The following is a 26,888-nucleotide window of genomic DNA, read 5'->3' as shown; positions in this document are numbered from 1 at the left end:
CAAGGACAAAACCACAGTACTTTTATTCGTACACACATTCCCATTAAAATGAGTACAATCTGAGTTTAGGCACTACTGTAACAGTTGTTATACATGGATTATATACTCACTGTGGATAGTGATGTCAGAGTCTTTGTTGACTTCATACAGTCGGATGGCCTCACTCAATTCTTCCTGTGATGATATAGTACAAGGGTCACCTGATGATTAAAATAAAGAAAACAACATGTATAAGTACTGTCATTGTCTATTTACAATAGATACCACTGTCTATTTACAATAGATACCACTGTCTATTTACAATAGATACCACTGTCTATTTACAATAGATACCACTGTCTATTTACAATAGATACCACTGTCTATTTACATTAAATATCATTGTCTATTTACAATAGATACCACTGTCTATTTACAATAGATACCACTGTCTATTTACAATAGATACCACTGTCTATTTACATTAGATACCATTGTCTATTTACAATAGATATCATTGTCTATTTACAATAGATACCACTGTCTATTTACAATAGATACCACTGTCTATTTACAATAGATACCATTGTCTATTTACAATAGATACCATTGTCTATTTACAATAGATATCATTGTCTATTTACATTAGATACCACTGTCTATTTACAATAGATACCACTGTCTATTTACATTAGATACCATTGTCTATTTACAATAGATATCATTGTCTATTTACAATAGATACCACTGTCTATTTACAATAGATACCACTGTCTATTTACAATAGATACCATTGTCTATTTACAATAGATATCATTGTCTATTTACATTAAATATCATTGTCTATTTACAATAGATACCACTGTCTATTTACAATAGATACCACTGTCTATTTACAATAGATATCATTGTCTATTTACAATAGATATCATTGTCTATTTACAATAGATATCATTGTCTATTTACAATAGATAACATTGTCTATTTATACCAGATGTAAACTGAACACATTCCATATCACTGTCTATTTACAATAGATACTACTGTCTATTTACAATAGATATCATTGTCTATTTACAATAGATACCATTGTCTATTTACAATAGATATCATTGTCTATTTACAATAGATACCACTGTCTATTTACATTAGATACCACTGTCTATTTACATTAGATACCACTGTCTATTTACATTAGATACCACTGTCTATTTACAATAGATATCATTGTCTATTTACAATAGATAACATTGTCTATTTATACCAGATGTAAACTGAACACATTCCATATCACTGTCTATTTACAATAGATACTACTGTCTATTTACAATAGATAGCATTGTCTATTTATACCAGATGTAAACTGAACACATTCCATATCACTGTCTATTTACAATAGATACTACTGTCTATTTACAATAGATAACATTGTCTATTTATACCAGATGTAAACTGAACACATTCCATATCATTGTCTATTTACAATTGATCGCATTGTCTATTTACAATAGATAACATTGTCTATTTATACCAGATGTAAACTGAACACATTCTATAATATCATAGATAACAATGTCTGTTTATACCAGATGTAAACAGAACATTTTCCATAATATCATTTATGATTATCTATTTACAATAGATAGCATTGTTCGTTCATTGGTCTATGAATCCCTGATGTTATCTTTGTGACATACATCATCATATGGCTGTTGCCATGGGCATGGTCTTGTTGCTAAGTATATTTGCATACATTTTTGAATGCTTAATCATTTGTCTATTAATCCCTATTGTTATTTTTGCAATATACATAATCATAAAAATTATCCCAAAACAGTATCGCTTGTGTACAGTGCCTATTACTATACTGTTCTTGCTAACTAAGGTGTTTCTGATAACATCGGTTGGTAACTTCGTAATTAAAACCTGCTTTGTGACATACATATACATGTACATTGTATTCATATCTATATGTAGTTCTATACATGTACATTATGTTAATGTAAATTACATGTAAGGTAGAGTTCACAGAAATCTGTTAATACATTTTGACTCCGAAATTAATGCTACAAAAATAATGTAACTAACAATTGTATTCTCACAAGACATGTTGACATTGTGATCGAAAGACACACACACACACACACACACACACACACACACACACACACACACACACACACACACACACACACACACACACACATGCATGCATGCATGCATGCATGCAGACACACATACATACATGTATGTAGACACATGCATGTACATTACATGTATGTATGCAGGCATGCACATGCACATGCAAACACATGCCATGCCCATAGCACTAGTGAACTGCAGTTTCTGTTTCTACATGTATATGTCTACATCATTGGTTTTGAGGTACTTGAAATGAGTCAAAACATTTCAGATCATAGTTATTTTCCCAAACTTTTCATAAGTCAAACTTGAGTTGATATAATTATATTATTCTACAATATTTTGTCTTCATTCAGGTAGAAAATACTCACAACATTACAAGTTTGTCAGTATGAGCCATTGACCCTTAGGTAACTTGTATTTTCACTGGCTAAACGATGAAAAATATGTAAACACATAAAAGTGAAATAATTGCTTATGAATACCTTCTTCATCCACCCATTTCATTGTGAATGGCTGCTCTTCATCGAAGCTGCATATTTCTCTCATATCTCTACAGAATTGGTCAATTGAGATATCTGGATTGACTGAACAGCATAAAATGTCCCTGTGGAAACACATCAAATGGACAGCAATAAATGATAAGTTGACACTTAAAAGTGTGTACACTTTATGACTTGAATTCTTATGAAGTCAAGTACATGTAAGCTTCACCCTTCGCCCTAATTACTCTTTACATTAAACACCAAAACACATATATTCTGCAAACATTTTGATTTCATTTAGCTTTTTATGCCCTTTTCTGGACTTTCTATGAATGTTGTTACACAGCATATTGTTTTCAAGCTGTACTTAGTAATGTATTCTATATTATATATTATAGCACTGTGAATGCTCATCTTGGATAACATGGGTATAGGCACTTGAATGAAGTCGCTACACATTATACATTGTACCTCCAAAGATATGATGAACATCGTGAAATTCTACAACAAATATGCCATATTTGATTCGGTAACAAAACAAAGTGACGTACATATGCCTCACAAAGTATGTTACCTTTATGCCATGTTTGGTTAAAATCATTTGGTGCATGTCATATATACAATGTATGAGGATGGATGTGTGGACAGGCATACAGACAGACAGAACCCAAAATATATGCAGGGCTCGAAATTCGCGGTAGTCCCGCGTCCACAGACTACCAATGTTTGTCTCTGGGCTACCAAATTATGTGAGTGGTAGCCCAGTTGGGCTACTAAGTTTTGAATGAAACTGTGACAGCCTGACTCCGACGCCTTCCCGGGCCGGGGGCCTCCGAGGTCGCAGTCCTGTGTGACATGTTCTCGCCAAAATTAGCGTCAAAATCAGTGCGTCTTTTCCAAATTTGCATCCACACTACATGTCTATCAAATATACACGAAATACATGTACACTGTACACGTCATTCTTCCGTACAATACGGTACATCGTATACACGGCTTGTACTTCCAAAATGTCACAACAAAACATTTATATGCAACAATATGCTGTATAGCGATTTAATGTTATCTTTCTGTACTTTCAATTTTCCATGGTAATCACTCTCTGGAAATATGATCTCCGGCCCAGGCCCTTTCGTCTCTTCTCAGAGTCGGAGTACAGTACACTCTCGGCACAGCACTGCAATAACTAAATTCCATCACATGAATGACAGCTTTAACTTTCAACTTGACCGAGACACAGTTGTAATGGTGTTTGATAAAATATTATGCTGCTGATGAGAACTGTTAACTTGGTATACACCTGTCCTACAGATTCGTTTCAGTATTCTTGAACGATGCCTAAAACATTCCGTGAGTAAACCACGCTCACGCAACCACAGAAAGCATGCAGTGGTGAATGGTAAAATTCACGTAATGCATTTGATCTAGTAGTAGTAGCAAAGCTCAAAAGAAAGTTGAAATTTTAGTGAGAATGAAATGGTGACGTGATGGTGTGAATTTATCTGAGTGAAGTTTTCAGCATGGACTGTTTGCCGATGTGGTCTTAGACTCTGTTTGATTACATGTATCTCTTCGCCCATGAATGGAAGGGGCTTTGCCGTAATGGCCGTCATGTATTGATACAAAACCTGTCTAACCTGTCTGTTAATAAGTAACCAATCACGTGGATAGATAATGATAACAGCACATAGTTTCTAAACTACCCAAGACGTAGTCTCCACCTCAGGAAATGGCCATGGGGCTTATGAAACTGTTTATACGTTTTCCATACGTTGAATCATATTCAAATTTTACAGGTCTCACTGCACCAAGAGATTTAGCTAATAGTTACAAGTACGAACTGCGACTACATGGCAAAAAATTGCATCAAATATGGCGTGAAATACACACACATAACGCGTTAACGTGACCTCTCAAGTTATTCAATCAATCATCGAATTCAATACATCATATAGTTACACACAAACACCATTAATTTAGGAATGCATGCATAAGGGCTACCAGTCACTGCTCTCGGGCTACCAAATTTAAATGATGGTAGCCCACCTGGGCTACCAAGAAAAAAAACGAATTTCGAGCCCTGATATGTTGTACGGTACAAGTCCCCTCTGGGCAGTGCCCACTGGGGGCTAATTATGCTGAATTTTTGTACAATGCCGGCCAGTAAAACACTGCAGAAATGTTTAATGTGCTAGCACTGGTTTTCAAAATAGCGCCAATGGCTTTGTAGCATACAGTTGTAACTATAAAATTTTATAAACTTGTTTATCCACTTGCATGCTGATCCATGCTAGGTATAAGTGTTCATTTGCTGAATGACTATCCTGATGATTATCCAACCATGTTGTTATCTTTGCAATATACATGATCATTTGGCTGTTGCTATGGGTGTGGTAATGTTGCTAGACATATTTGCATACATTTTTTGAATGTTTCTTTACTTATCTATGAATCCCAGATGTTATCTTTGCAATATACGTCATCATTTGGCTGTTGCTATGGGTGTGGTCATGTTGCTAGACATATCTGCATACATTTTTTGAATGTTCATTCATTTGTCTGTGAATACCTGATGGTATCGTTGTGATATACATCATCACATAGCTGTTGCTATGGGTGTGGTCTTGTTGCTAGGTATATTTGCATACATTTTTTGAATGTTTATTCATTTGTCTATTAATCCCTGTTACTTTGCAATATATGTGATCACTAATGATTTGGCTGTTGCTACATGTATGGGGAGTTGTCTTGTTGCTTGGCACATTTGAATTCACTTTATGAATGTTTGTTCACTTGTCTAAGAATTCCTGTTGTTATCTTTGTGATATACACAAGTCTTTGGCTGTTGCCATGGGCATGGTCAAGGTTATTTGCGATATTTGCATACATTTTGGAATGTTTTACTCACCTACCAGATGATGTTGCTATTTTTAACAAAATATACTGGCATTTGGTTGTTGCTAAGGGCGTGGTCATTGTTACTAGTGCCAATTCTGTTAAAATGTTTTGAAAAAATTTGCAGAATATCACTTCTAGAAACATCTCACCAAATTTCAGTCTCATTGACCAAGTACTTGTTGAGATACAAGTTTTTTATCAAAATTCACATTTTTCCACCTAATTTGCATATCACGGATGAGATCATTATATGTTAAATAATTCTTTATCTAGACACCCCTAGATGCATCCTCATTAAATTTCAGCCTAATCTGCTTGGTAGTTTTGGAATTAAAGATTTTTGACCAAAAAGACACATTCTTAGTCCTAATTTGCATATCACTGATGAGATCATCATGTCGTGAACAATTCTTAATATAAACACCCTTAAGAATGTTCCTACCAAATTTCAGACCGATCTGCTGAGTAGTCTTTGAGTTTAATTTTTTTGACCAACAATCACATTTTTAAATACAAATCACACACTGGTGGTACATGTAATCGATCATTTTGATTTGAACAATTTCCCAACTCAACACCCACCAAATATCAGGGCAATCGGTCCAGCGGTTTTTTACTTTAAGTTGTTTACGCACATCCACACAGACAGACAGACAGACAGACACTTTGCCATGCCTATAGCACTATTGAACCTTATCAGTTCAGTTGTGCTAATAAAATTTAAAACATTGTATCCAATATTTTTTACCATAAAATAGCTGGAAAAAGAGAACTTAAATAAAAAGAAGCTATTTGTGTTATAGTCCAAATTGTCAACTTAGAGAATGCAAAAGAAATGTGATATTTCAATTAGTAGGAATATAAAATTGAAAGGAATAAGGTACCTCTAATCCAACTGAAACCATCCTTGTATGATAAGAGTAATTCTCTAGTTGACATGTCTGCTTGTAAACCCAATAGTACACCTGCTATGCATTCAATATCCAACTGTAAATTGTTCCCTTGCATGACTGACTGACTACACTGCTAACTTAGTTGGTAAGCGTGGTAACAGAATTGCAGCCTCCTTTGTCACTGTCACTGTCACTGGATGAAGTCTACTTTTATAGTGTGACTGGTATTGATTACATCATATGCTTCAGGAAATTGATTGATTAATTAAATATGTGTAAATGAATTCTATTGTTTATATTCATGCCATAAAGCATTGCAAACATGCTAATTATGTATATTTAAATACAGCACCCTTAACTTTCATAAAAACTGTACAGTACCCTTAACTTTTATAAAAACTGTGACATGGCTATTCCAAAATATGTGTACAGATACTGAAATACAAGAAGTTTTGTTCACGATAATGTTATTGTATATAAATGGAATTTGTATTACTTTAACTCTCATCACATGAGTAAAAACAAAAAAGACAATGTAAAAATAACAATAAGTCTTTGTAGATGGCACAATGCCTTCAAATAATACTTTTATGTGACTAAATGGTGACATGATTTAAAAGGCTGAAATTATCGACAACAAATAAATTCTATAAAGTGTCTGCAATGTGCATGAAAATATTACAGTAACAGAAATGTACATGAAAATATTACAGTAACAGAAATGTACATGAAAATATTACAGTAATGGGCATGTACATGAAAATATTACAGTAATGGGCATGTACATGAAAATATTACAGTAACAGAAATGTACATGAAAATATTACAGTAACAGAAATGTACATGAAAATATTACAATAACAGAAATGTACATGAAAATATTACAGTAATGGGCATGTACATGAAAATATTACAGTAACAGACACATGTACATGAAAATATTACAGTAACAGACATGTACATGAAAATATTACAGTAACAGAAATGTACATGAAAATATTACAGTAACAGACATGTACATGAAAATATTACAGTAACAGAAATGTACATGAAAATATTACAGTAACAGAAATGTACATGAAAATATTACAGTAACAGAAATGTACATGAAAATATTACAGTAACAGAAATGTACATGAAAATATTACAGTAATGGGCATGTACATGAAAATATTACAGTAACAGACATGTACATGAAAATATTACAGTAACAGAAATGTACATGAAAATATTACAGTAATGGGCATGTACATGAAAATATTACAGTAACAGACATGTACATGAAAATATTACAGTAACAGACATGTACATGAAAATATTACAGTAACAGAAATGTACATGAAAATATTACAGTAACAGACATGTACATGAAAATATTACAGTAACAGACATGTACATGAAAATATTACAGTAACAGACATGTACATGAAAATATTACAGTAATGGGCATGTACATGAAAATATTACAGTAATGGGCATGTACATGAAAATATTACAGTAATGGGCATGTACATGAAAATATTACAGTAACAGAAATGTACATGAAAATATTACAGTAACAGAAATGTACATGAAAATATTACAGTAATGGGCATGTACATGAAAATATTACAGTAACAGAAATGTACATGAAAATATTACAGTAACAGAAATGTACATGAAAATATTAACAGTAACAGAAATGTACATGAAAATATTACAGTAATGGGCATGTACATGAAAATATTACAGTAACAGAAATGTACACGAAAATATTACAGTAATGGGCATGTACATTTGTACATGAAAATATTACAGTAATGGGCATGTACATGAAAATATTACAGTAACAGAAATGTACATGAAAATATTACAGTAATGGGCATGTACATGAAAATATTACAGTAATGGGCATGTACATGAAAATATTACAGTAACAGAAATGTACACGAAAATATTACAGTAATGGGCATGTACATTTGTACATGAAAATATTACAGTAATGGGCATGTACATGAAAATATTACAGTAACAGAAATGTACATGAAAATATTACAGTAATGGGCATGTACATGAAAATATTACAGTAACAGACACATGTACATGAAAATATTACAGTAACAGAAATGTACATGAAAATATTACAGTAACAGACATGTACATGAAAATATTACAGTAACAGAAATGTACATGAAAATATTACAGTAACAGAAATGTACATGAAAATATTACAGTAACAGACATGTACATGAAAATATTACAGTAACAGACATGTACATGAAAATATTACAGTAACAGACATGTACATGAAAATATTACAGTAACAGACAAGTACATGTAACTATTACAATAACAGACATTGCATACATTCTTTAAAGATTTATTCCCGTGCCTTCCCATCCATGGTGTTATATCTGCAACATACACCATCATTTTAATGTTACTATGGGTATGGTCTTGTTGCTAGGCATATCTACATGTACATACAATTAGGCAATGTTTGTTCATTTACATGTACCTTCCCGTCACCAGTGTTATTTTAGCATTATACATGTACATGTATGTCATTGTTTACCTGTTGCTATGGGCATGGTCCTATTGCTTATAGGGCATTTACATATCTTAAAATATTGTTTATTCAATTGCCTATACTCCCTTTTGTTACAATTGCAAAAAAAAATAGCACCAATGGCATTGTCGCACAACTGTACATTTTTAAAAAAAATGTTTATCCACATGGTGATCCATGTTACATTTGTAGGTATAGGTGTATATTTGCTGAATGACTATCCAGTTCAAGTTGCCTATCCAACCTTGCTGCTATATTTGCAATATACTCAATCATTTGGCTGTTGCTATGGGTGTGGACATGTTTGCTAGGATTATTTGCATACATTTTTTGAATATTTATTCACTTGCCTACCAGATGACGTTATTTGACCATAATATACATGTACTACCATTTGCTAAGGGTGTGGTCATGGTTGCTAGGACCACTTGTGTCAAAATGTTTTGAAGAAAATCTGCAGAATAACACTTTCAGAAACATCTCACCAAGTTTCAGACTCACTGACCAAGTACTTTTTGAAATATAAGTTTTTGACCAAAATTGAACATTTTTACACCTTATTTGCATATCACTCATGGAATCATTGTATGCTTAATATTTCTTCGTCCATATATCCCTAGATACATTAAATTTAAGTCCAATCTGCTTGGTAGTTTTGAAATTAAAGATGGGATCCATCATGTCATGAACAATTCTTAAACTAAACACCCCCAAGAACATTCCCACCAAATTTCAGGCCAATCTGCCCAGTGGTTTTTGAGTTTCAGTTTTTTTTATTAAAAATAACATTTTTTGACTCAAATCACGCATTGGTGATATAATCATTTTTATTTGAACAATTTCCCAACTAAACACCCAAGGTAATATGCCCACCAAATATCATGGCAATCAATGTATTGGTGTTTGACTTTAAGTTGTTTACACACACACACACACACACACACACACACACACACACACACACACACACACACACACACACACACACACACACACACACACACACACACACACACACACACACACACACACACACGCCACACACACACACCACACAAAGGCAGACACACAGACACACACAGACATACACACACAGACATACACACACACACATACACACACACACACACACATACACACACACACACATACACACACACACACACACGCACACACACACACACACACACACGCCACACACACACACACACACACACACACATACACACACACACACACACACACACTTAGCGATGCCTACATGTATATCACTACTGAACCTTATCGGTATCCAAGCAATACATAGTATATGAAAGTATCTGGATCTTAAATTTGACAAAATCCATACTAAACATATGCCACACATAGCAATACACACTAAATGAAAGCATTCGCATATTAAATTTGAAAAATCCATACTATTACTAAACATATGCCACACTTGGCATAAGAAACAATGACACAGCTTATAAGCAAGTAACGATGCACATTTTAATTGGATAAAAGCTTTCCCTGATTATGGTACTCCTCCATGCACTTTGAAATTAATCAATACAAAAGTGGTTAGACAAAGCTTGCCACCATCTGTTAATAACTTTAATTGTAAGATTTCATCATTAAACTACACACTGAAATAACTTTAAACTTGTATCTCATATCATATCATTGTGTAAGGAGCTTAGGTTCCTTTGAAGCTAGGATCACCACACCTACATGTACAGATATACATGTATATTATACATACATTGTGCATAGCTACATGTACATGTACATGTACATGTATAGATACAGATACATGTACATTGTACAGACCTACATGTACAGACCTACATGTACAAGTACAGATACATATACATGTACAATGTACAACATACACAGATACAGATACAGATACAGATACAGATACAGATACAGATACAGATACAGATACAGATACAGATACAGATACAGATACAGATACATTGTACAGGCCTACATGCACTGACCTGCATGTATGTACAGATACATATGCATGTACAATGTACAACATACAATGTACACAGATACAGATACATATACATGTACATTGTACAGGCCTACATTGTACATGCACTGACCTACATGTACAGATACATGTACATGTAAAATGTACAACATACACAGATACAAATACATTTGTACATATACATGTACATTGTACAGACCTACATGTACAGATACATATACATGTACAATGTACAACATACACAGATACAAATATAGATACATGTACATGTACAATATACAGGCCTACATGTACAGACCTACACAGATACATATATACAATGTACATTGTACCGGCCTACATGTACAGATACATATACAGTGTACCGGCCTACATACATATACATGTACATTATACATAGCTACATGTACAGATATCACATCTTAACCTTTAACCCTACAGTACAACAGTACATTTGTATAAATAATTCTCTACTTGAGAAACTACATTCATTGGTGTATGGGCAATAAAAAACATGTACATGTAGTTTGTCAAAGTAAAACAATACAAGCAGGTTTTTTGGTCATTTGTGGAGATGAAGTGAAACTATTGATGGCATATAATCCTATTATAACACTAAGTAACACGACTATAACATATTGACATTGATTACAGAATTCCACTCATACTTCTACCCAATATTTCATTCTTTTCTTTTCATTTCATTTGAGAAAATCAATGTCCATCATGTGTTGTATTCAAAAACTACAAGCCATTATAAATGTTATGAGTAAAAACTAAAACTACATGTAGATGTTCTACAAATTTATCATGTTCATATTTAAAGGCAAATGGTTGACTAATTATGCATTCAATTTATTGTTTGTGATCATTTACAGGCACTATAAACCTTATACATTGTACAGACATTTATAAAAACTAAAATATGTTACTACCAAACACACAATAACTAAAATATGTTACTACCAAACACACAATAACTAAAATATGTTACTACCAAACACACAATAACTAAAATATGTTACTACCAAACACACAATAACTAAAATATCTTACTACCAAACACACAATAACTAAAATATCTTACTACCAAACACACAATAACTAAAATATCTTACTACCAAACACACAATAACTAAAATATCTTACTACCAAACACACAATAACTAAAATATCTTACTACCAAACACACAATAACTAAAATATCTTACTACCAAACACACAATAACTAAAATATCTTACTACCAAACACACAATAACTAAAATATCTTACTACCAAACACACAAGTAAAATATCTTACTACCAAACACACACGTAAAATATTTAAAGGTGATTCAAAGAGCTCACATTCACTATCGCTAATTTGCTAGACGACATGTTTGTGACACGCATTCTGGTTTTAAAACTTTAAAAAAGCGTCAGTTCCCTTCGGATTTACTTCGAGGGTTTACGGGTATTTCCGGTCCCACCTTGACCATGGGATTTTGTGACGTCAAAAGGGGTATTCGTTAACACTAAAGGCTATGACGAGCGTAGTCACAAGGTGAATAAAACTCAACAGCGTTGTGAAAAAATATATTGCTGGTGTTTGAAATAGACATCAGTAAACAAAAACTACAGTCTACATGTCTTATTAACCAACATTTATCGATATTTCCTCACACTTTCTGACTAATTGTCAGTGTCTGTGGGTATAAATGCTAAATTATTATGTCCCCATCATTATGGCAAAATAAATCAAAACGGCTAGACTAGATATACATAAACACTTGTAATGTCATGTGTTTCACATTCATTGACTTTTATTTATCAGATTTTTTATTATTTGCCGACAAGAAGCATTACGATACCATCGTGACGCGTTGACGGCATCCCACGGCTGAGGACGGCATATTTTAGCCCAATTGTACTCGCGTCGCCATTTGAACAGCGCATTTACCAACAAAGGAAACATATTTCATCCCGAAGAAATATACTAGCTATTAGAATACCAATGGGAAACTTCAAGAAGGCATATCAGGACATGGTGTATGGTACGTATGGACTCGGGAGAGCACATTCGTGTCGGGTTGAATTTATCCACGTGTTGATATAATCCATATTTATCAATTAGATATATTGTGAAATTCTTCAAGTCGTACAGAAATAACGTCTCTAACATCAAAACAAACACTGAGAAATTGGACCGGACATGGCTAAGTATCTAGTTGCAGGCTTTCTCTCATAACCATGTGCCAGAGTCACGACCTTGATTACCGACATCAATATTGTCCAATCATATATAATATCATGAACACATCACGATATTTGATTTGTTGGTTTCCTAAACTGTATACTTCGAATACCATAATTCGTTACAAAATTCTTCTAATGAATATTAAATAGGCTTGTAGTATTAAGTGATATAGCAACAAAGGAAACCATACAAGTTTTCTTCCAGACGAGTTGCTAAAGTCATGTAAATGACAACACTAAACTCACAAAATTTCCTTAATTCTTTACTACAATTTTATTGCTGATAATATGGGTAATCCGAGATAAAAATGTTTACTTTGTTGCTAAATGCGCCGTTCAAAAGGCGACATCAGCGAGTACCGAGTATAGTGGGCTAAAATATGCTGTCGACGCATCATGCGCGTCAAAGGTATTGTAATGCTTCTTGTCGGCAATTAATAAAAAAACTAGTGACCTATCGGTCAGAATAGCTCCGCTGTTTGTTTTTTTTTGTTTTGTTTTTGTTTTTTTTATTTTGGTGACATGTAGAAGTGGTTGAGTTCTTCACTATGCAGTTTTGTTTTAGCGATGTAATAAAGTGGTTACTGGTTTCATATGATGTCTCACTATAAAACACATTTTACACAGAAGTTGGTAATGTATTGTACTTTTATACCATAGTCACCATTTTATAACAAAAATCTACTGTTATGAAAAATTGCACAAAATCTCTGAAAAAAATGACTGGGAAATGCACACAAGAAAAAGAAAAAAAAAGAGGATTTTGAGGTTGGCTATAAATATTTCCAGTGTCTTACAGCTTTAACCCTGGAAAATGTTAATGATGAATGAAATAAACTAGGGATCTAAAATAATTTTGAGGCAGTTTGAATGTCAATTTTCTAACAAATTTACCAAGTCAACAACATTCAACTTGTACTAGTTGTAGTAGATATATATAGGGAAGAAATGTATTAATCGCCATCTTAGTTTCCGTACGGCAACAATCCCAAGTACCCGGAAGAGAGTCATTCTCAGCCATACGTTACAGTGGTAACACTCGTTCATGTTCGATTACCTTTCATAAAGAAAACACAACGAAATGGTTGAAGTGATCTTTTTTTTTTATTTCTTTTCATCACAAAAACAAAATCTGTGTGATCAAAAGTGTTGTAAACTAAACCAGAAAGAATTATCGGACTGGCTAAACTTCCCGCTGAACTGGAGTAAGGTCCAAGCCTCGATAGTACGTGAGGAAATCGTCTCAAACTAGCGATACAACTTTCAAAATATAACTTGACATGTCTTCATTTGTTAGAGTTATACAATTCAAGACGGGTTTTCACTCGAAAAAAACAATTCTGTGAATAATGACACTCTGAACGCAGCGATTTCTCGGACGATGTTACCACTGTAATGTATGGCTGGCAACGACTTGCTTCCGGGTTAGTCCCTTGTGCATCCGGGTACTTGAGATTGTCGCCGTACGGAAACTCATGCATTACCACATCGGTAATTTTGACGCTGTAATTTTGCCACCAATATTGATCGTACAAAAACAAAATTCCATAAATGAACCACAAAGTACTTTCCCTTTCAAAATGTGATAATTTTAGAAAGAGTATTATCGTTTTTATTGACGACTGACTCTGGCACAAAATCGTCCCATACACTTCAGTTCAGGCTAGTCATGCACGACTTCTCACTTGATCGTGAGGTGCGTATACTGGAATGAACCATTCTGTAGGAGGGGTGGAGAATTTGGATTTGAAGTTTACAACCCTGTTTCGAACAAATATTTGTCATTTGGGCGCACAATGCGTAGAATTAAGACTACAAAACATATTACATTGCTTGTTTGACGTCAATAGTGTCTTTTGAAAAGTTGCAGTTTACCTAAAGTCTCGCGGACTGATTTCCAATATGGCGTCGGTCATAATGCTCATTAACATATTCATTTTTTTTAAATTACAAAAAAAAATCATAAAATATAGAAAAGAAGACGTGCTGAATTGAAATTAACAAATCTAAGTAAGCTACCCCCTGTGCATCAACACACCAGATATCAAAGCAATCTGACAAGAAGTACGTGAGGAAAAATCATAAAAAATCGAAAATGGCACAGATCAACTTGGCATGAACAAATCTGAATAGCCTCCCCCCTCCCCCCCCCCCCCCCCCCCCCCAGGGAACATGCAAATATCGAAGAATTCTGACTGTCACTTTCGGAGAAGATAATGAAAATATAAAAGTTTGACGGATACCTATGATTCACCTATACTCTCTATACTCTATACAACATATACCTAAAGCTACGCTTTCAGCTTTCGCTGACAGCGGAGCTAAAAATCAGATAAATAAAAGTCATTGAATGTGAAACACGCGACATTACAAGTGTTTATGTATATCTAGTATAGCCGTTTTGATTTATTTTGCCATAATATGGGGACACAGTATTTTAGCATTTATACCCACAGACACTGACAATTAGTCAGGAAGTGTGAGTAAATATCAGTAAATGTTGGTTAATAAGACATATACACATGTAGACTGTAGTTTTTGATTACTGATGTCTATTACAACCACCAGCAATGTATTTGTTCACAATGCTGTTGAGTTTTATTCACCTTGTGCATACGCTCGTCATAACCTTTAGTGCTAACGAATACCCCTTATGACGTCACAAAATCCCATGGTCAAGGTGGGACTGGAAATACCCATAAACCCTCAAGGTAAATCCGAAGGGAACTGACTGAAAAAAAGGTCATTTTAAGGTGTTTGCAGACGCTTTTTTAAAGTTTTAAAACCAGTATACATTTCACAAACATGTCGTCTAGCAAATTAGCGATAAAGAATGTGAGCATTTGGAATCACCTTTAAGTCCTAAGTTATAATGTATGGTAGTCATTTATCAAACAAACAAAAACAAGCCACTTGTCCACAGAAAATCAATAAACAGTAGAGTTTTAAAGTATAGAATGTATACAGTACACATACATGTATCACTATCACTCCCCCTAATGCATGCATTGCCTATAACTAAAGTATAGAATGTATACAGTACACATACATGTATCACTATCACTCCCCCTAATACATGCATTGCCTATAACTAAAGTATAGAATGTATACAGTACACATACATGTATCACTATCACTCCCCCTAATGCATGCATTGCCTATAACTAAAGTATAGAATGTATACAGTACACATGCATGTATCACTATCACTCCCCCTAATACATGCATTGCCTATAACTAAAGTATAGAATGTATACAGTACACATACATGCATGTATCACTATCACTCGACCTCCTAATACATGCATTGCCTATAACTAAAGTATAGAATGTATACAGTACACATACATGTATCACTATCACTCCCCCTAATGCATGCATTGCCTATAACTAAAGTATAGAATGTATACAGTACACATACATGTATCACTATCACTCCCCCTAATACATGCATTGCCTATAACTAAAGTATAGAATGTATACAGTACACATACATGTATCACTATCACTCCCCCTAATGCATGCATTGCCTATAACTAAAGTATAGAATGTATACAGTACACATGCATGTATCACTATCACTCCCCCTAATACATGCATTGCCTATAACTAAAGTATAGAATGTATACAGTACACATACATGCATGTATCACTATCACTCGACCTCCTAATACATGCATTGCCTATAACTAAAGTATAGAATGTATACAGTACACATACATGTATCACTATCACTCCCCCTAATGCATGCATTGCCTATAACTAAAGTATAGAATGTATACAGTACACATACATGCATGTATCACTATCACTCCTCCTAATACATGCATTGCCTATAACTAAAGTATAGAATGTATACAGTACACATACATGTATCACTATCACTCCCCCTAATGCATACATTGCCTATAACTAAAGTATAGAATGTATACAGTACACATACATGTATCACTATCACTCCCCCTAATACATGCATTGCCTATAACTAAAGTATAGAATGTATACAGTACACATACATGTATCACTATCACTCCCCCTAATACATGCATTGCCTATAACTAAAGTATAGAATGTATACAGTACACATACATGTATCACTATCACTCCCCCTAATACATACATTGCCTATAACTAAAGTATAGAATGTATACAGTACACATACATGTATCACTATCACTCCCCTAATGCATGCATTGCATATAACTAAAATCATCTTACATAACATTCCATTACCAGTAAAGATAAGTAGTTTTGTGAACAGCCTACTTTGCCAGTCAATAATTTTAATTTCAACATAGTGAATGATGTCAATTAAGTACTATGTTACGTTTTCATAACTCAGATGGCTAATTACAAAATGCTGAAGTTTACACACCCAGTGTTCTGCCAAGGTTTCCAACTAGTGGGGACAAAGGCCCCTTGGTTGCAAAAAAAGTGGGGCCATTTGACAGGGAGTGGGGTCAATTATTTATTGTCTATAAAATCATATATATTACCTCAGACCACTATAGAGACATCGTGGTCTGAGATATTCCATTACACATAGACTATAAACTACATACAAATTTCCATTTATAATAACAGTTCCCAGTAAGCTATTTTTTGAAATTTGTACACATTACACCTGAGAAAAAGAAGGCAATTAAAATTATGTAATTTTAAGTCATTTCTACAGAGTATATTATATATTGTTTAGAAAGATTGGACAGCCAGCTAGTCACAATTTTTAATCTGAATATCAATGAAAGGCAGTGCTCAAATTTATGATTCCTTTTTTCAGACACGGACAAAGAACAACTTCAAAATTAGTGAACATACATGTATGATTGAATTAAAACTTGAGAAATCCTAATCTTGTAACCACTTGTTTAATTTTTACCTTCCGTAAGGAAGGTTTTATATTTGGGGTGAAGAGTGTGTGTCTGTGTCTGTGTGTGTCTGTATCACCATTTCCGGAAAAACGGCTGCATCAATTCAAACAAAATTTCATAGACATGTTTCGTAGGGTAATGGCAAGAACTGATTAGGTTTTAGTAATAATCCGATGAATATTAATGACCAATTTGAGTAATTAATCGATCAAACGAGTATAAAGTTGGTGTCAGATTCAGATTCAGATTCAGGTAGCGTTATCTTATGAACGTTATATTGAGTGTCAGATGGCCTCAGATCCTCGAATTTGGTACAATTCACTCCATATAGCACTCGCCATTCGGCTCGTGCTATATGTCACGAATTGTACCAAAATCTCGTGTATACCCGCCTTCGGCGGGGGTTATTGCTTAATTAACCACACCACCGATTGGCTGTTACTATGGGCATGGTCTTGTTGCTAGGCAAATCTACATACATTTTTTGGACGATTATTAAAATGTCTATTAATCCCTGTTGTTATCCAAATGCGATATGTGTGTGATCATTTGGCTTGCTTTGGGCGTGGTCTTGTTGCTAGGCACATTTGCATACATTTTTTGAATGCTTATTCCTTTGTCTATCAATTCCTGTAGTTATCTTTGCAATATCCGGATGTTGGATGTTTGGATGTTGCTATAATAATAATACTTTATTTTTCTATAGTGACTTCCATTAAAACAATGACAAACCGCTTCACAATAAAATATATAACAAATGATTTCAAAATACAATGATAAAAGTAAGACCAGCTCGAACACAATGATAAAAGTATGGATGTGGTCTTGTTGCTAGGCACATTTACATACATATTTGGAATGTTTATTCAATTGTCTGTTAATCCCGAGGTAAAATTGTGAAATACACCACTGTTTTTGCTGTTGCTATGGGCATGGTCATGGTTGCTAGGGCAAATTGTGTCAAAATATTTTGAACAAAAATCTTCAGAATAACACTTCTAGAAACATCTCACCAAGTCACTGATGAATTACTTTTTGAGACAAATTTTTGACCAAATTCACATTTTTATACCTACATGTACATCATACATGTATGATTTGCATACACCTCATGAGATCACTATGTGCTTAATATTTCTTCAACTACACACCCTAAGATGCACCCCTCTTTAATTTCAGCCCTTAATATTTCTTCAACTACACACCCTAACATGCACCCCTCTTTAATTTCAGCCCAATCTGCTGAGTCATTATGGAATTCAAGATTTTTTACCAAAAAAACACATTTTTAGCCCCAATTTGCATATCAAGGATGGAATCATCATGTCATGAACATTTTTTAATCTAAACACCTCTAAGAATGTTCCTTAAATTTCAGACTCATCTGAACATTAGTTTTGGAGTTTAAGTTTTTTGACCAAAAATAACATTTTTCGACCCAAATCACACATCGGTGGTAAGATCATTTTTATTTGAACAATTTCCCAACTAGACACCCAAGGTAATACACCCACCAAATATCATGGCAATCGGCCTGTGCAGGAAATTTAACCTGCCAAACACAGTATGATCATACATGTAGAGGGCTTGATATGGCTCTATTTTTCTTTCCCCATAAAATGTGTGACTTCTTATTCTTTGTACAAACTGTTTTTTGAATGCCTAAGGACTGTGCATTTAAATAAACCTGTTTTAATCATAGTGTCTAAGATTTAATTCAGCTGTGCTAAAAACAGGTTCCCAAGCAACCTCATATAGATGTTAATCTTGACGCCATTGACATTGACATGTGAAATACCCTATAAAAGATTTATAGCATCGCGGAGTACAACAAATTACATGTTTCAATGCAAAATGCACATCTCTAACGCGATCATTTTCATTTGAACAATTTTCCATCTACACACCCTAAGTAATATCCTCACCAAGTCAATCGGTCTGGTGGTTTTTGACTTTAAGTCATTTACACACACACGCACGCACATGCATGCACGCTCGCCTGCCCGCATGCACACACACACACACACACACACACACACACACACACACACACACACACACACACACACACACACACACACACACACACACACACACACACACACACACACACCCACACACACCCACACACACACACACACACACATACTCGATGCCTATAGCACTACTGAACCTACATTTGTAGTTCAGTTGTGCTTTTTTTTAAATCTGATGTAGTGTACATGTACACTCACTATTCTTTTTGGCTGTTATGTTTACTGTCATTTCTTCTTTTGTGAGTACTTATTACATACATCCGACACTGTCACACAATACCATAGGATTTCCCAGAGCCACACGAGAGCACTGAGTGAATTCATTCAACAATGGAAATGTGCCGAAACATACAGGTATGTGGGCTTCGAGTAAACGCGAGTGTGGATATCGTTTTGACAGATTTAAACATGAGACAAATACACTTGAAGGTATAAGCAAAATTTTTGAGGTATCATCTGACTGACTAACTGACTGATTGTTAGCTACGAATTTAATTGCAACTATTGTACACATGTTAGCTATGAATTTAATTGCAATTATTGTACACATGTTAGCTATGAATTTAATTGCAATTATTGTATACATGTTATTGTTGATTGTGAAACAAGGAAGTATATTACCATGACCATGGTTGCAATGACTGAAACTTGAAAGTGTCATTTAACTGTAAACAGTGCAGTCTGTTTATGTTGTACATTTACTTTAATCAACCTAACTTTTTACAATCAAATTCTTAACTTTTATACACTGTACTGACTACCAACTTTCAGTCTCATTGAAAAAGTACTTTTTGAAATATAAATTTTTGACCAAAATTCACATTTTTATACCTAATTTCCATATCACGGATGAGATCATTAATATATACTTAATGTTTCTTCATCTATACATCCCCAGATGCATCCCAATTAATTTTCGGCCCAATCTGCTTAGTAGTTGTGGAATTAAAGATTTTTGACCAAAAAGACACATGTTTAGCCCTAATTTGCATATTACTGATGGCACTGCTGATTGGTTATGAAAACCATACAGTATTGTTGAGATTCAAATTCAATATAATTTGGTGCATAGTTCAAACATAACTCATCACATATGTTCTGTTGCCGTCCAACAATCATTGTGTCTCGGAATGAAAATCTAAAGTCTTTGCCCGTATGGAAGGCATTCAGTTTAAATCTAAAGTCTTTGCCCTTACGGAAGGCATTCAGTTTAAATCTAAAGTCTTTGCCCTTACGGAAGGCATTCAGTTTAAATCTAAAGTCTTTGCCCTTACGGAAGGCATTCAGTTTAAATCTACAGTCTTTGCCCTTACGGAAGGCATTCAGTTTAAATCTAGTCTTTGCCCTTACGGAAGGCATTCAGTTTAAATCTAAAGTCTTTGCCCTTATGGAAGGCATTCAGTTTAAATCTAAAGTCTTTGCCCTTATGGAAGGCATTCAGTTTAAATCTAAAGTCTTTGCCCTTACGGAAGGCATTCAATTTAAATCTAAAGTCTTTGCCCTTATGGAAGGCATTCAGTTTAAATCTAAAGTCTTTGCCCTTATGGAAGGCATTCAGTTTAAATCTAAAGTCTTTGCCCTTATGGAAGGCATTCAGTATAAATCTAAAGTCTTTGCCCTTATGGAAGGCATTCAGTTTAAATCTAAAGTCTTTGCCCTTATGGAAGGCATTCAGTTTAAATCTAAAGTCTTTGCCCTTATGGAAGGCATTCAGTTTAAATCTAAAGACTTTGCCCTAACGGAAGGCATTCAGTTTAAATCTAAAGTCTTTGCCCTTACGGAAGGCATTCAGTTTAAATCTAAAGTCTTTGCCCTAATGGAAGGCATTCAGTTTAAATCTAAAGACTTTGCCCTAACGGAAGGCATTCAGTTTAAATCTAAAGTCTTTGCCCTTACGGAAGGCATTCAGTTTAAATCTAAAGTCTTTGCCTTTACGGAAGGCATTCAGTTTAAATCTAAAGTCTTTGCCCTTATGGAAGGCATTCAGTTTAAATCTTAAGTCCTTGCCCTTATGGAAGGCATTCAGTTTAAATCTAAAGTCTTTGCCCTTATGGAAGGCATTCAGTTTAAATCTAAAGTCTTTGCCCTTATGGAAGGCATTCAGTTTAAATCTGGTATTTTGTCAAAATGATGGTATAAAAAAATACCTATTTGATATTGTTGGGTGTGAACTGTTTGTGCACAATGTACATGTATGTCTTCCACAAAATATACAAGTAGCCAATGTCAGCAATATGTTGATCCTAACACAAATTTGAAAACACCAAAAGCTTTTGATAGATGAGGAAATATTTCAGCATGGGGATGCATTAGTCAGTGCTTTTGACAGAAGTACGTAAATTGGCTACAAACTAACTTCACAATCACAACTCAACTGTACTGTACTTTCGGTATATGGCCCCACTGTACTTCCACGCAATTTCTCATGTTAAGAATAGATTTTTATGATAGGTTATATCTACACTGTTTTTATGTTGGTGGCTGTCAATTGGTAGCCTAAGTTCAAAGGTCAAGTCATAATTATACTGTATATATACAATGTCAAAGGTCATGTCATAATTATACTGTACATATACAATGTCAAAGGTCATGTCATAATTATACTGTACATATACATATACAATGTCAAAGGTCATGTCATAATTATACTGTACATATACAATGTCAAAGGTCATGTCATAATTATACTGTACATATACAATGTCAGATTTGAGAACTGATCACGTCCAGAAACTACATGTATATATATAATAGTAAGTCAAAGTAAAGACTAGGAACTACAAAAGACAAAATATGTCCCATCAGTTTGGTAGATCAAATGATTTTCAAACATAAGTTACTAGTATAACACTAGACTGTAAGATACGTCGTGATGTTTCGCCCTCACTGGTCTCCTCTCACACGTGTTAGGGGTTGCCTGATGTTTGAGGGCGCCCCATCACGGTGTACCTTACAGACTAGTATAACACATAAGCAGTTTTTAGCATTGAGCTTTTGATCTGTCTTGGTTGACAATCCTCATCAGAATGCCAATCTTCATAGTTACAGTTGACCACTAGATGGCGGTATAATCAGCAAATTGTAGCACACACTCTCAAGCCACATACGTATACCACTCTATACAACACACTGCAGTCTCACCCAATAACAACACTGAACCCCAACATTGCTGTGGGGTGATATATACAAAATGTAAGGTTCCATGTAAAGTCTGTGACCAATGTACAAATGTATACTGGTGAATTGGGACAACAATTGAAACCAAGATTTACATGCAGAGCATCGCAAATCTGGTCAAAACTGTAGCATCCACTTTAGCTGAACACTCCTGTACATGTACATTGTACATTGTAGCTATAATTACAACATCAAACTGGGATTCTCTTTACATTTTGTCATACATGTACATCCCAACATGATTTCCTAAGCAAGATCACGTAAGCTATCAACATCCAAAAATCACCAGAAACTGGGGAATCACACTACCTTACATCTACAATCATCTGATCATACTGCCATCTATATGTAGTGGTCAGCTGCAAAGTTTCATGTGCATGGAAATTGTCATTCTGAGGAGCATACCGCCACCAAGTGGTCAGCTATAACTATGGAATTTGTCATTCTGATGAGGACATCAACCAAGACAGATAAAAGTCAATGCTAATAAAATTTGAACTGCTTGTGCATTATAACTTTGTCAATCAAGAAACTACAAGTTTTTATGATTTCTGGTGTTCAAGTCTGAAAATCAAAGGGTTTTGATTATTTGTTATCGAGGAAGTTACATTTTGATTTTATATCACAAGTGATTACTATTTGTTGGATTTCACAAATCTAGCATGTACCAAGGGTGATGGTCAAGCTTTGTGTCAGACAGGATAATTCAAGGGGAAAAAACCAACCAACCCATCACTCAGAACAGCTCAGCTGCGGTTTCTTGGTTTTTTTGTTTTTGTAACAACATGTGTACATGTAGAAGTGGTTCTGCTGTTCATCTCTTCCACTATGCAGTTTTGTTTTAGCAAAGTAATAAAGTGGTTAGTGGTTACATATGATGACTCACACACAGTCACTATACATGTATTTCATACAGAAAGTTGGTAAAATATTGTACTTTATAGTCCACTGACAAGGACCAAGTACTGTGATTAAATACATGTACACCATTTAACAAGAAGACTTTTAAGTACAGATGCAGGTTCGTTGACAAATTTTGGTCACTTCATTTTTTTTTACTCATTATGAAACTCTATGGTATGTTCCATCATGAGATTAAACGTTTTTTTGAAAATAGGAAAGGAAAAAAAATGACATGAACTCAAACGCAATGTGTGTTTTATATGGTTTCATTCCTAAATGTTTAAGTATTTGCATAAAAAAGATTAACAGGTATGTTTGATCACAGAAGAGTATCTTTACATATGCAAATGAGACATTACTGCTAATTATTGGCACATGAGTATTGAGATTGGAGCTTTGTCTGGTGGAATAGTTGTGTATAATGTACTTCATCCAACCTCTTGACATATTTAGTAAGATACAGAGGTGACAATTTATGAAGAACTTTAATTGTAGTTGTACAAAACCAAACTCAGTAGATTTGCTTATAACCAATAAAAAGCAAAAGAAATATGTCCTTGCATGTCCATGTATGCCAATTGCAAACCAGATTTATGGACATTGATACATGGTCAGCAGTACAACCCGTACAGTTTTGTACCCGACTGTGATGTAGTCAGACGTACAACCCATACAGTCCTGTACCCGATGGTGATGTAGTCAGCAGTACAACCCATACAGTCTTGTACCCGATGGTGATGTAGTCAGCAGTACAACCCATACAGTCTTGTACCCGATGGTGATGTAGTCAGCAGTACAACCCATACAGTCTTGTACCCGATGGTGATGTAGTCAGCAGTACAACCCATACAGTCTTGTACCCGATGGTGATGTAGTCAGCAGTACAACCCGTACAGTCTTGTACCCGATGGTGATGTAGTCAGTAGTACAACCCATACAGTCCTGTACCCGATGGTGATAAGGTTAGCAGTACAACCCACACAGTCTTGTACCCGATGGTGATTCAGTCAGGAGTACAACCTGTACATTCTTGTACCCGATGGTGATGTAGTCAGTAGTACAACCCATACAGTCCTGTACCCGATGGTGATAAGGTTAGCAGTACAACCCATACAGTCTTGTACCCGATGGTGATGTAGTCAGCAGTACAACCCGTACAGTCTTGTACCCGATGGTGATGTAGTCAGTAGTACAACCCATACAGTCCTGTACCCGATGGTGATAAGGTTAGCAGTACAACCCACACAGTCTTGTACCCGATGGTGATTCAGTCAGGAGTACAACCTGTACATTCTTGTACCCGATGGTGATGTAGTCAGTAGTACAACCCATACAGTCCTGTACCCAATGGTGATAAGGTTAGCAGTACAACCCATACAGTCTTGTACCCGATGGTGATGTAGTCAGCAGTACAACCCATACAGTCTTGTACCCGATGGTGATGTAGTCAGCAGTACAACCCATACAGTCTTGTACCCGATGGTGATGTAGTCAGCAGTACAACCCATACAGTCTTGTACCAGATGGTGATGTAGTCAGCAGTACAACCCGTACAGTCTTGTACCCGATGGTGATGTAGTCAGTAGTACAACCCATACAGTCTTGTACCAGATGGTGATGTAGTCAGCAGTACAACCCGTACAGTCTTGTACCCGATGGTGATGTAGTCAGCAGTACAACCCATACAGTCTCGTACCCGATGGTGATGTAGTCAGCAGTACAACCCATACAGTGTTGTACCCGACAGTGATGTAGTCAGACGTACAACCCATAGTCTTGTAACCGACGGTGATGTAAATCAGATGGTGATTTTCAAGTATCATCTAAAAAACATACACATCTCTTTGAAAGAATAATTTAAAAGTATTGCAAATTTATTATTTTAGGCAATCGAACATTTGATTTTACATTAATAAAATAATTTAATTAACATCAGTTGGGGCATCGACAATGAACCAAACTATCTTTGAGATTTGAGAGTTCACATCAGATAGTGACATTGTATCACCGATTTCTGGATTTCCATTTCTGTAAGTTTCACATAACGTGGCCTTTGCCTAGCTTGGAACTTCCGCCTTGGGGGATTTTGACATGTTTACTTTGTTGTTAAATGCACCGTTCAAAAGGCGATGTGAGTGCAAGTGGGCTAAAATATGCCGTCCTCGGGATGCCGTCAACGCGTCACAATGGCATTGTAATGCTTCTTCTAAGCAAATTATAAAAAAATCAGATAAATAAAAGTCACTGAATGTGAAACACTCGACATTACAAGTGTTTATGTATATCTAGTCTAGCCATTTTGATTTATTTTGCCATATTATGGGGACATAATATTTTAGCATTTATACCCACAGACACTGACAATAGTCAGATAGTGTGAGTAAATATCGGTAAATGTTGGTAAATAAGACATGTAGATTGTAGTTTTTGTTTACTGATGTTTATTATAACCATCAGCAATGTATTTTTTCACAATGCTGTTGAGTTTTATTCACCTGTTGCAGAGGTCGCGTTAACATGTTATTTGTGCATATTTGACGCACTATTTGACACTTGGGACGCCTTTGTTTGGATGTATGCATCACTGGGGACGCGTCATAAACAGGGGACAAATGGGACTTACTGTTGGCAAACGTACGGTTATCATCTTTGCTTCGAAGTTGTAGAACCAGACATCGTGGATTTAGTCAGTTCTGATTGTAACTATTTATATGTGCAGTGTGACCTGTGAAATTT

General features: G+C 35.0%; 1 protein-coding gene across 1 annotated transcript in view; it reads right to left on the bottom strand.

Moving 5' to 3' along the window:
• The window catches only part of LOC144451138 (protein kinase C iota type-like), a 92,356-nt gene that overhangs the window by 55,295 nt on the left and 10,173 nt on the right, over positions 1-26,888 (bottom strand). Inside the window, exons 3-4 of the mRNA XM_078141915.1 lie at positions 2,607-2,728; positions 111-200 (exon numbers count right to left, since the gene is read on the bottom strand). Coding sequence (XP_077998041.1) covers positions 111-200; positions 2,607-2,728 — 212 coding nt within the window. The remainder of the gene's footprint in view (positions 1-110; positions 201-2,606; positions 2,729-26,888) is intronic.

The sequence above is a fragment of the Glandiceps talaboti genome, chromosome 21 (assembly GCF_964340395.1).
Source record: "Glandiceps talaboti chromosome 21, keGlaTala1.1, whole genome shotgun sequence".
Taxonomy (NCBI): Eukaryota; Metazoa; Hemichordata; class Enteropneusta; family Spengelidae; genus Glandiceps; species Glandiceps talaboti.
Note: the sequence above shows the minus strand (reverse complement) of the source record. Positions and strands in the feature narration are given on the sequence as shown.